This window comes from Piliocolobus tephrosceles, chromosome 4, assembly GCF_002776525.5.
Source record: "Piliocolobus tephrosceles isolate RC106 chromosome 4, ASM277652v3, whole genome shotgun sequence".
Taxonomy (NCBI): Eukaryota; Metazoa; Chordata; class Mammalia; order Primates; family Cercopithecidae; genus Piliocolobus; species Piliocolobus tephrosceles.
This window is the reverse complement of record NC_045437.1, coordinates 136,191,754-136,207,243: the sequence shown is the minus strand read 5'-3', so window position 1 is coordinate 136,207,243 and position 15,490 is coordinate 136,191,754. Positions and strand designations below refer to the sequence as shown.

The window sequence follows — 15,490 nt, the reverse complement described above, 5'->3', positions numbered from 1 at the left end:
TGCACTAGAAGTAGAAGGTATTAAATAAACGCAGAGAAAAGAAGAGCACGACTTCTCTGAGAGCCTGGGCAAGTCCCTCTCCTTTGTAAGCCTCAGTTTCTCCTTCTGCAAATGAGGGACATGCTTGGATGATGGGTAAAGACCTTTGAGGTCTCAGTATTATGGGGTGTATTCACACTTCAGTGAACATAAGCCTTTCAGGACTCCTCTAAAGTCCGATGCCTTCCATTGTCCATTTTGTGGGGATAAATGTGCATTTCTGTTTGTTTTAATAACATTTGTAGGAGCTTTATATAGTGTCTACGTCTGCTTACATTAGACTCTGTGTATTATAGTTAAGAGTCTTTCACGATTTCCCATATAAACCTAGTTTTTTATGAGTTTGGGAGAGCTCAGCTGTAAAAACTCTCTCAGCTGAAAAAATTTTGTTTCGAACAAATTGGGTTTAAATCAGGAAGCTGGTTTCAGACACTTTAGAACGTGCATATTTTTTCTCCTTAGTCACTCTTCATTTAAAAATGAGACTGGCTGATTTCTTAGTTTTGTTTCTTTTGTGAAGATTTAGCAAAACTATAAGCTTAACCACTGGTTGCATAGACAGAAGGTATCCAGTGCCTTTTCCATAAGAACCCTGGGTTTGAGGCGCACTTTCTAATCGGGGCTCAGCCTTTGACTGGTTGTGTGACCCTGAACTGGTCACATCAGCTCTCTTGGGTTTGCCTTTCCCACATCTGTCCGTTGGGAGCATCATTCCTGCCTTGACTGTCTTCCAGATTATGGGGAGGAAAGTGTGCTTATAAAAGTGGAAGTACCCGGGTAAGGTAAATGTGCCATGCAAACACCAGAGGCTACTGCAAAGAATAACATGCTGCATTCTTCACCAGGAGAAAGTAGATTCCTGAAATCAGAATGCTGCAGACAGGAAAGCACCTTGGAGCCTACCCTCTTCCTCATTTTCTAGATGGGATCCACTCAGAGCCCTGACAGGGGAAGAGAGTTCCAGGAGAATGCTGGAATTAGAATCCCAGATCCTTTCACATAACTCCTTCCTCCATTTTTTCTCTACCTTACTTTGGAGACTAAGAAAGATCAGAATGAGAGAAACTGTATTTGGGCACATAGGTATGTACACACACACACACACATACCCCTGGAGGTGCTCCGAGACACAGGGGAAAACAGGTCTCTGGAGGCAGTCATGCTTGCACTTTGATACAAGTCCTGTCTGCCATCCATGTGACCTTGGACAAAATCCACCTCTCTGAGCCTCAGCTGCCTCAGTATTGACCTCACAGAACCCTGCAAGGCTTATATGAAATAATGCATGCTAAGAATTTAAATAATTTTCTTTATAAATGTTAGCTGTTATTATTTCATTCATCAATAGACTTTAAATGTAAGAAAAAAGACTATTTGCTGTGTACAAGGAATAATAAACTCTTCAAGACAAATATTTTCTGTTGTATGTTAATTGATCGTTATTAGGATCTTTTCATTATATTTATGCCCACAGTGCCTAGCACATGGTGGGCATACAATAATGTGTGTTGAATAAATGGTGTATTGAAAGTATGCTGGTAACAGAACAAATTAGAAGGAAATTGCAGCTTAATTTTTATTGCAAAAGTAATACTTATTCATTATAAGACATTTAAGAAAAATATGGCTAAGCAAGAGGAAAAGTTAAAGTTACCCTTATTCCCACAAGTCAGAGGTAAAGGTGTGAAGGTTTTGATGTATATTCTTCCAGTTTTTCTCCACGAATAACATTTATTTGTTTTCACAAGAAAAGGGTCACAATGCACAGTGTTTGGTGTAATGTGGGAGGAGGTTTTCTCATTTAATATATCATGAGCAATTTCCATGTCAATTCTCACATTTTTTCTAATGGTTGAGTAGTAACCCACTGCACTGATGGCTTTATTGAACCAGTTCTATAATTATAGGACATCAGATTCTTTCCTGTGTCTCATTCTTTAACAGAATAGTCCTATAGTTAACGTTTTGTAACATCAATATTTCCTTGCAGTAAACTCCTGGAATTTACTTTTAAATTGGTAACCATTCCATTTTTCCCATTTTTTAAAAAAGATGTATTTAATTCAAAAATAATAAATAATGACCCTGCTTCTTCCACAGCTGATTGAGGCATCTGACAAGCCTCATTGAAACCTGGGCAGAGAAGAAGAAAGCGAACGTCAGGCTCTAAAGATGTTTCCAAAGAAGGGAGGGCTAAGGAGGGGTGGGAGCCTGGAGAGCCAGGGTGGCAGCTAGAAGGGCTGGACCCCTAGTCTGCAGACCCTCAGCACAGAATGGTTTGTGAAACCTGGGGCAGCTCCGAGCTGTTCTCTGGGCTCGGCTTTTCCAGCTGTGCCGTGGGAGCTGGGGATGCGGCATGGGCGTGGGAGGCCGTTGGAGTCAGGCGTGGAGAGAGTGGGGCACGATCCAGTGGCCCTCTTAATGGGTGCCAGCTCCGTCTCAGCTCCCAGGTTCAGGCACTGGATGTTTCTGAGGCTGAGTTTAGGGCTCCAAGACTCTCTTCCCAAAGAGGGTTTGGGACCAGCCGGATTGGGTTTTCTGAAGAGGCCTGGTTATGCCAGACTTGACTTTGGCGGCCGCCGGCGGGTCCCCCTCGGCACCCCCTCTTCTTTCCCCGGCTATAAGAAAGCAAGACCAGGATGCGCATTCTTCCCGTGCCTAGGATACTTCACGGTGCTAAAAATAGTCCTGGGAGCTGGGACCTGTGTGTAGCCAGAGGTTTGTGTGTGAGCGAAGTTGGAGTCCTGGGTTCGAATCTAGATAAGCTTCACTCCGTGCTGTGGGGCTTGGATCGGTTCGCTCCCCGAGTGTGTTTCTCCATAATCGCCGGAATTTCTAAACGGACTCCCAGAAAGCAACGGAAAGAAAGAAGGTAAAGAAAATAAAAACAAGAAAAAGAAAGAAAGTGATTTTTCTCTCTGCTCCTCCCCAGGGGCCCTGGGGCCTAGGGCCGGGTACTGAGGCCGAGGAAGGGGTGCGTCGGACGGGCTCATTACCGCCAAGTGTTGCCCTAGTTAAATCGCGGGCCTGTTTGATCTGGCGGCGGGTGGCGAGAGGGAAAAAAGAAAAAAGTAGGGGGGGGCGAGAGCAGAGAGAGAAGCTCACACCTCCCCCACTGTTTCCTAGCGCCCATAAAACACCTTTTATTAACTCCTTCGCGTCCGGAAAGGCCCGCGTGGCCTCTCAGCCCCTGCTACGGTGTTTACAGCCAAGACTAATGGGGTCCCATATTCACCCCGACGCTGGGACAAGGCGCCTGGGGCACGCCTGGTGCCCTGCGAGGCTCTGCCCCGGAGCTGCCTGAGGTCGCCTTTCTTGTTCCCAAGCCGAGCACTCAGGCTCCAGATGCGCCGAGCGAAAGTTCCAAGAGAGCGGCACGGGTCTCCCCTCCTCCTTCGCAGTGAGCGCCACAGACCTGCAGGCGCTGCAGAGCGTGCGCTCCCTCGGGCAACCATGGGAGCTGTTGGGAGACAAAGAAGTGCTTAGCGCAGTGCCCAGCACGCAGTTGCACGCAAACCAAAGTATTCGTACATTATTATTCCTGGAAGTATAAACAACTGCGTTTGCCCGCCCCAGTTTAGCCCAATACGCATCCAAGACTCATGGCAAATGCACTGAATTTATACCCACCACACCTAGCCATGGGTGCATATATGAGGACACAAAGACTGGCTCTCCTGCACAAGTGCCCCAAAGAGCACGCATACACACATACCCCCATCCCTTTGCACAAATCCATGTGCTCTCACAACCTTTGGTTGAGTGCTTTGTTGCTAAAGAGAAACCTAAATACCTCAATTTAACATATAAGCACCCACAGGCTTATTTTACTCAGGTATAAAATAATAATAGCTGTTGTGACTTGTCAAGTCCTTACTGTGTACTTGGAGCTGTACTAAGCAGACCCTTGTTGGCCCCCGCACAGCCTCAGGCTCCGTATGAGTTGCTGCACTGTCACATGTACATCTATATGTTGAGAATTTCACATACATGAACGTATTCCCGACCAACACCCCCTCTCCTGGACTACCCTGTCCCAGTGATAGGATTCATCTGTGTGCTAGGCCCCCTTCCCTCCCAATAACCCCTCCAAACCACTGTTTGCAGACACCAGTGTGCTTACTAATCTCCAGACAAGCACCAATACCCACGCACAAAAACCCGAGCCCAGGCCCTTTGAGATTAATTCCTTTCCGTTTTTGTTCTTCCCCGTTCTCATAAGTTATCCCCACCTCCCGTTCTAGTCTAAAGATAACATTGCTCTTTGTTCTTGAAATACACTCTATCTGCCCGCTTCCCTTGGTTTCAAGTTTGGTTTTGTATTTATCGAAAGAAGATGAGCAGGAACAGAAAGCTTTCCACCTAGTAGAAACCATGGGAGTCGGCGACGGACCCGGGCTGAGACATGACACAGGTTTCAGATGATTTCAGAAAATGTTTTATTAGTCAAGAGCATAGATACTGCTTTGGCGAAGGGAGAGGGGCTGTGAGTGGTCACACAGACTTGAGGTAGAAAAGGGTTGGGGATGGCAGGATGAACAAACACCTGAGCACAACAGGCATGGTAGGTAGTTTAAATACATAAAAACTTTCCAACACAGGGAAAGCTTTTATTTAGATAGAAACAAAAAGAAAATTAAAAAAAGAAGGAAGAAAAGAGAGAGACGGAGAGAGAAAGTGTTTCCCTTGGAACTAAACAGGAAGTGCAGCGACAAAAAGAAAAAATAAAATAAAACCACCACGATTCGAAGAACAAAGGGCAGCCTTTCACCTTCCTGCATCTGGTTCTGTTTCTCAGGCAGAAAAGAATTGATTCCTTATTGCATTTTAATTAGAGAATAGGGTGTCAAGACGGATCGTTTGGAGGGACAAGAAAGAAAGAGCCAGATAGGGAAATGGGGATGAGGCTGAAGTTCTAAATTCGCCCCAAAAGGGTGGAAGAGTGCGTCTTTGCGCCCTTAGGTTGGGCAGTCCCTCCTTCCTGCATGGTGTGGCCAAGAGCCGCCCTCGGTTGGACGGGGGGTGGATATATATATATTTCTCTTTCTCTTAATGTATTTTTAAAAATTCAAAGGACATTGCACGTGCGATCCAAGTGTGTGGTTGCAGCCGACGATCTGCCGGCGCTCAGCAGAAGCTCCGCGGGATGCGTAGCACCAGCCGCCGGAGCCCAGAGCCTGGCGTTCGCCGCTGCCTTCCTCTCCTCCCGGGGCTCCAGGAGTGGCTGGCCTGGCCAGGTCCTCGGCGCGGGCCTGGCTCACTGGTTTAACTCCAGTGCCCAGACTTGCTGCGGCCAGCCGGTGCGTCCTTTAATCCTCTTCTCGCCTGGGCCCAGGGCAGGAGGAAAACCTTCGTGCTGCTGCTGCCAAAGGACACACACAAGAAAAGAGGCGGGAGAGACAGGTTTTAATTTTTCTGCTCCGATCGCCCGGCGTGGGGTATGATGGGGAGGAGGGGATGGTGTCGGGAGCAGTAACCGGGAGTCTTTAAATAAGTGACGGATTTCTGTTTGCGAAATAGGCAAACAGGCTCGTAAATTTGCCTTTATGCGAGGAGTTCCTGGGACCTGGGATGGGGTGGGCAGCTTCGGGAGGTTTGGTAAGGAAAATGTTCTGCGCGTGGTGAAACTGACGCGCGTTGGTTTGGCTTTAGGACACCTAAGGGAGATCGCAGGGGATTGGAAGGGAGGGGTGGAAATCCACAATTCTCCAGCTCTCGTTGCCCCCCACACACTTCCGCCAGCCTCCCAACCTGGTTTAAACATCAGGGCTTGGATGCAGGCTTGCGGCTCCCTAAGCCCGAGCTGGGAGCCTTAGATACCGAGGCAAAAGAGCGGGGAGTCGGCTGGCCTAGCGTCCTCCTTCCGGCTCTTTCAGCAGGAACCAAGCGGTGCTACTTGACGGAGGCGGCGACGCGTGGGGGCCGGGATCCGCCCAATAACAACTTCTTTCGAGGCGCCGCCCGGCCTGCACCATCCCCAGTCCGGGGCAGCCGTTCAGAGACTCTATGCCTATCTGTCTTTCCCCCGTCCCCAGATGAGCTTTCCTCGGTTTCCCACAGACCCCGCAGGTTAAATAAAACCCGGTGGGGCGCTTCAGCTGGCTCCACTCCGCTGCGGCCCTGAACGCCCCAACCTAGAGAAACTGATTGGCCAGCCTGAAAATCCAGCGCTCAGACGCCCCCAGCCCCGGACAGCCAGACCGAGTGCCAGGAAGTGTCGCCCTAACTGGAGAGGATCAAGAAGGCCAAGACGAGACTACGATCTCCAAAGCTAAAAGAAGTGGCTCTTATTTACATGCAAAGCCACTGAAGTGGTCCTCAGAACCAGTCCACGGGGAGTGGAACGCGCCCTGGACTGAGTAGAATACCCGATCTGTTTTACCTCAGCTTCACCCCGGACTCCTCAGATAGGTGCTCTTCATGCCGCGACCCACTCTGGGCCCTCAGTTTCCCTATTTGTACAATGATGGAAGTAGACTAGCCGGTCCAGCAAAGGCCCTTTGAAAACAGGAACCGAGCCCAGGCACATAAATTCAAACTCAAAGTAAAGAACTCTAATACATAGTCTTAGCCTGGCTTTCAGGAGAGCCCAGCAATGAATTAGGACTTCTCCAAATTGGAAGCAAAATCTGTGGTGTGTGCATTTTTGGAGGGTCCGAGGCTCCAAACAGATTATTCACTCAATATTACAAACACTATCCCGTATTACAAGTGAATTCTATGACGAATCTGCCTCCCTCCATGCACAGGATCGCACACTGTGACCAAACATCTCAGAACTCTTCCCAGCCTTTCCAAATCGGACACACGACAACACAGCCTCCTTCGACTGCCTGCATGGCCTGAGGGTGCTCACCGCGCTTGCACCCTTGGCTGGAGCGTGCAAGCCACAGGACTCACCAGATCCCTTTTCCGCTTGCTCTCACGGCCGCCATCCGCCTTCTTGAGTTCAGCCTTGAAGGCCTCGGGATCGCCAGACTGCGCATCCTTGGCCAGCACGTCCATCAGGTAGGCGATGTAGCTGGTGGCCAGGCGCAGAGTCTTGATCTTGGAGAGCTTGGTGTCGGCCGGCACGTTGGGGATGCACTCGCGCAGTTCCGCGAATGCGCTGTTAATGCTCTCCGTGCGTCTCCGCTCCTTCTTGGGTCCTGATCCTTTCCGCCGGCCCAGGCGGCCGCCAAGCGCCTCCAGCCGCCCGGGGCTCTGCCCAGGCCTGGCGTCAGGACCGTAGGCGGCGGCGGCTGCAGCGGCCGCGGGCGGTGGCCCGCCCGCAGGGAAGTCCGGGGCAGCGTCAGCCGGGCTCAGCAGCCAGCTCTGGAAGTAGGGCCGTTCCTGATGACAGCGCGAGGCCGGACCGAAGAGGAAGGGCTCGTGGAGCATGGGGTGCGCAGGGTGCGGGTGATGATGGTGGTGATGGTGTGCGTAGCTGCCCACGAGGTTCATGTTGGAGCGGCTACTGGCCTGCGCCACCAGCCCTATTAACGTCGCTCCATGCGCCCCAGAGACTGCCGGGGGCCACCTGTGGGCTCTGGAGCCCCGCACTACTGGGCGCCGGCTTTGCGAGAGTCCGGGCAAGGCTGAAAATAAGACGCGCAGCCCACCGTCTTCTTGCCGGTTTCAGTCGCGGGCGAGGACACAGATGCCCGAAGACCTGTTTAACCCTTCTGCAGACTCCCCTGCAGATCTGGCTTATATAAGACCGCGGCTTTGATGTCAACCTCTCCCGGGAGCCAATGGCAGGGGGGTGGGGATAAGGAAAAGGGGGGGTGGCTGTCCCAGGTTTTACACTCAAGTCCGCCAGCAGGGACCGGCCCCGCCTCTGCCCCTCCCACTCAGCTCCCGGCTCGGCTGGGGGGCGGGCGGCTGGGGGTGTTGAGGGGGCGGGCACGAGGAATACGTACTTGAGGCACAGGCTTGCCAACGCCCTGGACTGTTGCTACCACCCCCTCCCCACGGATCCAAGGAAAGGAATCTAGAATCACCAAGCGAAAAGAAAGCCTACACCTACAGCCTGTCTTTTGATTTTACAGATAAGGAAACTGAGGCTCAGGGAAAGAAAGGTTCTTGTTTCTAGACTGTCTAGAAGTCTACATAGGAATTCCCGCAGTTCCCAGTCCCGAGCTCCAACTGCTCTGCTCGGCTTCAGAGCTAGAAGATGAGAGGGCGCAGCTGAAGTCAGGATAGGCCCCTAAGGTTGTTCCTAACACCTTCCAGCCCTCCGCCCCCACCCCCACCCCTTAGTCATCGGGCCCTTTCTGGAGATACTGGGAGCCGCTTGTGCACGGGTTCGTTACCAGCCCGCCAATTCTGACCCAGCCGCAGGCAGACGGGCACGCGGCTACTGAACAGCGAAGAAGTCTTTCGGAGGCAGGGGTAGGGGTGGGGCGGGAAGGAGGAGGCGGACTCCAAGTCCACGGGCATCCACCGGTTTGTTCCCGGCTGGAGGGCCTGGGATCCACTCCGGCCTCCTGGGTGCCTGATCCATTCCGAAGGCCAGCCTGGCTGGCGCAGAGAAGTCCACCTTTGGCCTGGGACATCTGGCCAGCAGGTCTCCTCTGTTCTGTCTGCGGGACTCGCATCGAGACTTGGGAGCGCGGCTACGTCGGGCCGCTCTACCCAGATCATCACTCCTTAAGAATCTTTGATTCTTTAAAGACATAGGCCCTGAAGCTCACACCGCGAGACAGCAGCATTCGGCGGTCGACACACGCAGAGGGAACCGCTACTGCACAGAACCGCGAGGCTCGCACAGGCAAACGGGACGTCCGGCATCTCTGGCGCATACGCGCAGAGGCACGGCCCGGCTGCACGACCCTCCGAGATTTCACCTCGGGGGTAGGACTGACTCTCTCCACTGGGGGCTTTCCCCAGGCTGGCGTTGGAATCTGGGAATCCCGGGGTGACGACGCTTCAGGCTGGGGACTCTCGGTCTTGCCTCCCGCTGTGGTTCCTTTCTTGGCTGATGTCCACCAACTTGGGTCCCTCATTCTCTTAGCCTTTCTCAGCTCAACACCCCTCCCTCAGTGTGGTAGAGGGAGTGCGCCTCTTTCCAAAGCAAAGTCGAGAGGAGGGGGAAAGGAGAAGTTTATGTGAGTGCCCTTTTTAGAAGGCAAATCATTCACCCATTCATTCAACAATTATTGATGCCTACTTTGCGCCTATAATAGTTAATAGTCCAAAGGCAGAGGGAGAAAGGCCCACTCTCTCCTTGAACAGAGATGGAACGTGAAGCCCAGAGAGGATGAGCGATTTTCCTCGAGGTCCGGTATGGCGTGGAAGAGTGGAATTCCACTCCCGGACAAGGGAGTGAATGAAGGGTGGGGGGTTACATAGAGGAGTGACGGGGACAAACGCCTGAGCCTGCTGGTTCCACCTGTGGGAGCTCAGCAGGGCTGTGGGCCCTGGAGGTGCATGGGGCGGTGTTGCAGGGAGGTCCTGGTTTCCTGCCCGAGGCAGGTTGGAAACCCCCCGCTCTCCCCGGCGCCTGGCGCCAGCAGCGCTGGGGTAGGGCAGAGCAAGCAGCCAGAGGCAAGCCGGGAGGGAGCGCTGGGCGCGCGCTGCTGCGGCGGTTCTGCGGGGTCCCGAGCTTCCCCAACCTGGAGGCATTCTAGAGAGAGCGCAGGTAGAGAGTAATTATGCTGTGGAGAGAAGGACCTCAACACACAATCCTCAACACACGCCCAGTCTTTGTCCTAATCTGAGTACAGTCTGCAACAGTGCCTCTCATAGCGGCACACTAGGCCCTCAGATTACACATACACAGGTACTTGCACACGGGCTCACAAAACTTTGCCGCCAGGCACAAAAGCCCATATCTTCATAAGACGCCCAAAAGTATGTGTATTCTCACAGTAATATGCACAGCCACGGTACACACAGCATTCATGCATTCCTAGGATTTTACACATTGTCTCTCTGTCACCTACGGGGTACATACTCATCATGCTTCAGATGTGTTACACGTAGGAGCCTCTCCCAATCCTCCACTCAGGCATGCACAGAGACCAAAGTCATATTGTAGAAACACATAAAACCTGAATACTACACAGATGCAGGGTTTTACACATAATCTCATGGTCACAATTAAAACCAGCCTGTATCTTTCTAAGATTCTCCACAATTGTATTCACAACACAAACTTCCAAAATCCCATTATACATTTTGTATATTCTCAGTGTCACCACTAAGCCTTCAGTGCACAAGTACACAGTCACAATTTCTACCACACATGCACAGGTGCTCACAAATAGAGATTCTCACATGCTCACACATAACACACATACAAATGTGTGGCCCAAGCGCCTGCCCATATGAGTCCTAGTTGCTTTCATGATATTACACAGATCACTCAAGGTTGTATACACCCCCCATATATCTGGCCTGGTTAGCGTGCTGGGGAATGCATTATCAGTACTGGGTGAGGAGTCCCAGTCCCATGACACCCCTTGAGGGCCCCTGAGACCACTCGGCAGCCCCCCATGGGTCTTAAAGAGCAGGGTGTATCCAGTTGCCAGTGACTTGGAAAGCACTGTTCCCCAACCTAGAGAAGGGATTCAGTGTCATTTTTCAAGCGGTACCCCCACCAGAAACTCAGCCCTAAGGGACCTCCTGAGGCTCGGGACTGGGCAGCCCCCAGCAGGATGACCTCAAGGGAGACTGCAGTACGACTAGGCTCTAGACTGCCTTCTCGGAGTCCCCAAAATGCTTTACTCCGGTCCGTGGAGAGCAGTAGAACTCCCGGGATGGTGGGGACCTTGTAAGGTTGTTCTCTATCTCTGCCCCAGGCTATATTATAAGAGGAGGTCTGAGACCTAGGATTTTGGCTAAAATTGCTTTAGGCTGACAGGCAAGAGATGTGACAGGCAAGAGTTCTGGCTTTCCCTAGCTAGCACCTTTTTGTTTCTTCCAGTTCTGAGCTTCAGTTTCCCCATTTGCAGAAGAAGGGAATAGGATTGATAGTCTGGAATTCTGGGATTCCCAGCTCCCCACTATTGCAGGGATCCTGCCCTGGTTCCTCTTGGGACTTAGTGCTCAGCTCAGGGATCCCTACAGAAGGACTCTGCTTTCCTCTAGCCTACCTCAACAGACCAAGGACTAGCACTCCCAGGGTCCTAGTCCCACACTGCCCCTGTAGCCTCCTCTTAACCCACCTTGCTCACCTAAAGAGTGCCTTCAGGGGGATTGGCCTTTTTAGCACTTTCAAATGCAGGCTTCTCCGTTCTTCCCCCAGTTGTGGTAGGGAGACCCGGCAGGAACTCTTCTATACACTGCTTTACAAAGTAGAGGGCTTATGCACATAAAGCACATTCCGCCTTGCTGTGGAATTGGGCCCATCTGGGTTAAAACTGGACACATCACTCCTCCCTGTGTGAAGCTTCTTTGCCTCAGTTTTCTCTTCTGTAAATTAGAGGATAATAATAACCTCTGTAGAGGGCTGGCTTAAGAGTAAGCGCAAGGCGAGGCTCTTAGCACAGTGACGGTCAACCTGGATAAATGGTGGCTCTGTTTGTAGGAATATTAATTTCATAGGGGCGGAAATGGAATTACATGCCGCCACATGACTACAAAGCTCTGGATGGGGAGAAGAGACCACAACACTGAATCCTCCTTGCAGGGCTCTGTTCTGACCTGGCCCAGCTGCTGCTGACTGCCTTAGGGTCCTTCCCCTTCCCTACTGACCCTACACAACCCAGTCATCATAAGGCTGGAGAAACAGAGACATCGCCAGGTGTAGGAATTATGTTGCCAGAGACCCGAATCCCAGTTCCAGATTCCACCCTCCACCCCCTTGTCCCACCCTAAATGACTTGGTAGGGGGTGCAGCCTTGCCACCTATGGTACTCAGTTCCCCTATCCATAACAGTGGGACAGCTGTACCCGGGCGATGCGAATGTACCTCAAGCCTGGGCGTTCTGCAGTGGTGGGGTCTCGCTCTTGCCCTCGCCCCTGTCCTACCCTCACCCCTATCCGCGCCCCCGGACTGGCAGGCTTCTAGGAGCCCAGGCCGCGGCGCCTACCGCAAAACCTTCTCCCGCCGCAGTCCCGTGACCTTGACGCCACGGGCAATCCCCGCACTGGACCCCTTATCTAAATAGGGCAGTAAATCAAGGACCTGTCAGGGCCCGGGTAATTACAGGAACTCCATAAAAAGGACCCGGCCGGCCGCCTGTTTATATTAGCGCGGTGTAAAATATTCTCGCTGTCTTGGGGAATCGCGTCGCGCAGTAACGTGCCATAAATCAGCCCGCGGACCATTTATCCCGCAGTTTGAGCGCGCAAATCCCTTAAACATTTCTCTGCCATATCTAAAGAGGACCTAGGACTTTCCAATCTGGCCCAGCCTGCTCCCCGGGATGGGGGACAGTCGGGGCAGGGAAGAGATAGGCACGGAGTGGATTGCTCCTGGGAGCTCCAAGGTTCTGTTTGCAGACGGGAAACGAGCCCAGAGAGGGGAAGGAACTTTTCTAAGGGCACACAGTCAATGAGTGGCAGACGCGCGTCTAGAGCCCAGATCTCCAGAGGGGACCTGGGGTGAACAGCAGTCTCTGTCTCCCCTTATTACCTTCTTTCCTGAGACGAGGGTGGTCTGGCCAGAGAGGGTCCAAGCAGGAAGTGACGTTCTTTACCTTTTGACTAGGAGGTTCTTGCCATTGTGCACAGAATTATGTGTTAATGCTTTTCTGCGCAACGGTAGCCTCTGATTACTGGCAAAACACAGACCTAGAGGATGGAGAGAGACTTGCCCAAGGGCACACAGATAGAAATCGACGGCCCTCCCCTGCTAAAATAGTTCATTTTGGTTTATCTCCTGCACACTCTTTCTTAAAGAAAAAACTAAGAGAGAGTGCCTGTGCATATATGTGTGTGGCTGTGCGTGTGTGTTGGGGAGAAGGGAGGCATTTGTGCTCATTCTCAGGTCTATAACAGGCCTCAAAAATACAAAATCTATTTAAGGTAAACCTGCTGCTGCCCATTGTCCAATGAGTAACATAAATCAAGCTTATGGAAAAAGAATATTACATTTTCTAACCTCCCTCTGGGCTGGGACCTGAGGATTCAATGGAGAATTAAACATGTATACATTTCCCCCCACTTTTTCTGTCTTCCTCCCCCCATTCTCCTTCTCTTCCGAAGCCCGTAAATGACAATGTGTTTACATAAGTTTTTATGTCGTCTGAGCTTCGTCCCGGCTCCGTTTCCTCCTCTGTGTATTTTCCGCACAGAGAGATGTCTGCTTCGGGACGCGTTCAACCTAAACAGAACGCGGTCTGATTGGAAAATGTATTTATTTGAAAAATCGTAACTCACGGTTTTGGTGAAAACGGCCCCCAAATTTATGGGATCGCTTGGGGCGCAGAGATTGTAAATCAAAAGGCACTGGACACCCCCCCCTCCCCTATCCCCGAAGCAGCTCGGTCAGGTTCTCCAGAACACCAGGAGACCCGTCTCCTCCGGGTCCACCCTGCGGCCCTCCGAGGCCCTCCCTTCTCCCATCCCTCGCAGTGGTTAGTTGCACACTAGCAGGCAGGTGGATTTTATTCCGGTTTCTTTTACCCTGTCCTGTTGCTTTCAGGGCAATTTCATTCTGGTCAACTTCACAGCACTCAGTTCCAGACCGCCTGTTAACAGAGTTTTGCTGTGCACCAGGCTGTTTTCGGCATATTGGGAGATTTTTTTGTTCCTCACATACTGGTCAGTTTCCTGGTGCTCGGTTCCTCCCCAGGTCGGGTCGGGCTGCTTGTAGCGGATCCCTAGCCCACTGATCAATTGCCTGCCGAGCTGTTTCATGCCAAGAGGCTTATCTCAGCTCAGTATCATGAAGGTCATTTTCACTGCCTGACTGTTGCATCCCTGATCAGGATAATTTTTTCCTTTCCCAGTCTAATCTGAATTCCATAGCGAGGACTGAATCAATCCACTTTACCTATCTCCTGGATCCTCCTGCCAGTGAAAGCCAGCTGATGACTGGGGAAAGGCTAGAGCTGGGATGGTGTATCCAAGGACAGATGCTGCTGGCTACCCAGGTGGGGAGTCTTCACCAGGGACACGACCAGCAGAGCTGGACGCAGGGACACTCCATGAGCAAACATTGAGTCTACTTTCTCCCGGAATATAGGACTGAGCCATATTTCTGTCTTAAGGATCATGCGCTTCTTTGGCATGGGGTACAATGCAAGCTGTCCACTCCAGGCTTGTCCACCTAAGACCTGCCATCTCAGGGACAGGGTTTGGAGATTCATTCAAAACTTCTGTGCTCTTTTCTCCAAAAAGAGCATGTGAGTGCCAAGAGGCTCTGAAGTCTGCCGGAGTGTAAGCGTTACTAGCAATGGGTCGTGGGGATGATCCGTGGCTGGCTACACTTAAGGTGAAACACTGGGCTCCTCAACCCTTTCCTTCTGCTCACAGGCTTTCAGAAAGAGTCCGTATGCATGAAACAACTGTATCATTATTAGCCTTATTATTTTAAATGGGGCCAGGCCACATCCATCATCTTTCCCATAATGGTCAATTGTAAACACACTTTAAAAGAGAAAAACAAAAAAAGGATTTAATGTTGACACTGGGAAAATGCTTAGCTCTGGCATTGCTGGGGAATTGGCAGGCTCTCTGGTCCTTTGGGAGAGAAGTTAAGTGCTCTGAGAGTATTTTTGCTTTTTCCATTGAATTTCTAAATCCCTCAGGAGACTCCTTTGTCTGTTCAGTTTAATGAGGGAAGTCCTTCGTTAAAAAGTCAAGAATGGATAGAAGAGCCTCATCATTGAAAGGAGATGGGAGTGGAGTTAGTACACTGCAAACTTGGTAAACTGTCCCGATCCTCTTCATTACCATGGTCAGTCTTACCGGCACCTTTCTGGATTTCAGCCTCTTTCTGCCTTATGACTTCCGTGCTGCAGCTGAATTTTGCCCTGGAAGGGAGAAGTGTAAAGAGAAGTGAACGACAGTAAAAACAGAAAGTAGGAAAAAAAGTGGCGAGTCATGAATGGTGACTGAAGAAACGGGAGCACACTTTGGTTTTCACTTCATTATCAACTATTAGAGCAAGTTCCCTTCCAGAAAGCCTGGGTTTGAGCACCTCTTCCCAGTGTGAACATTGCTCTCTAGCCACATGGACACTCCCAACACCTCACCCACACACACCACAGGATACGAGATTGTCCTCATTAGCTTCCTAAAACTCACCCAGAGCATGACTCAAAGAACAAGAAGTCATAGTGGAACCCAGCCTCAAACTCAAACCAACTGTTGGCGGTTATTAAATTCATTTTCATCCATACAAGCAAGGCCCCAAAAAAGTCTATTAAAAAAAAAAAAAGGTGGCAGGAGAAGAGAGAACAGAAAGGAAAGCCCCAGAAACCAGACCAGAAATTAATGTAATTACCTCTTCTCCCCTGCCATAAATTCCACAGAGGAAATCAAATCTTTCTGTGCATGTGTATAAAAACCAATCAGT

General features: G+C 51.0%; 1 protein-coding gene across 1 annotated transcript; it reads right to left on the bottom strand.

The window, feature by feature from the left end:
* Window positions 1-4,461: 4,461 nt before the first annotated feature.
* On the bottom strand, window positions 4,462-7,742 carry HAND1 (heart and neural crest derivatives expressed 1). The gene is made up of 2 exons (XM_023227086.2): window positions 6,940-7,742; window positions 4,462-5,401 (listed from the first exon to the last, which is right to left on the bottom strand). Exons 1-2 carry the CDS (start codon window positions 7,480-7,482, stop codon window positions 5,297-5,299), a joined length of 648 nt encoding a protein of 215 aa, XP_023082854.1. The 5' UTR covers window positions 7,483-7,742; the 3' UTR covers window positions 4,462-5,296.
* Window positions 7,743-15,490: the final 7,748 nt, after the last annotated feature.

Excerpts from the sequence above, each read along its gene's own strand:
- HAND1 (XM_023227086.2), bottom strand. The coding sequence starts at position 7,482 with ATGAACCTCGTGGGCAGCTACGCACACCATCACCACCATCATCACCCG. Across the intron at positions 5,402-6,939 it reads GCAAGCGGAAAAGGGATCTG|CAGCAGCACGAAGGTTTTCC; the intron begins GTGAGTCCTGTG and ends GTCCTTTGGCAG.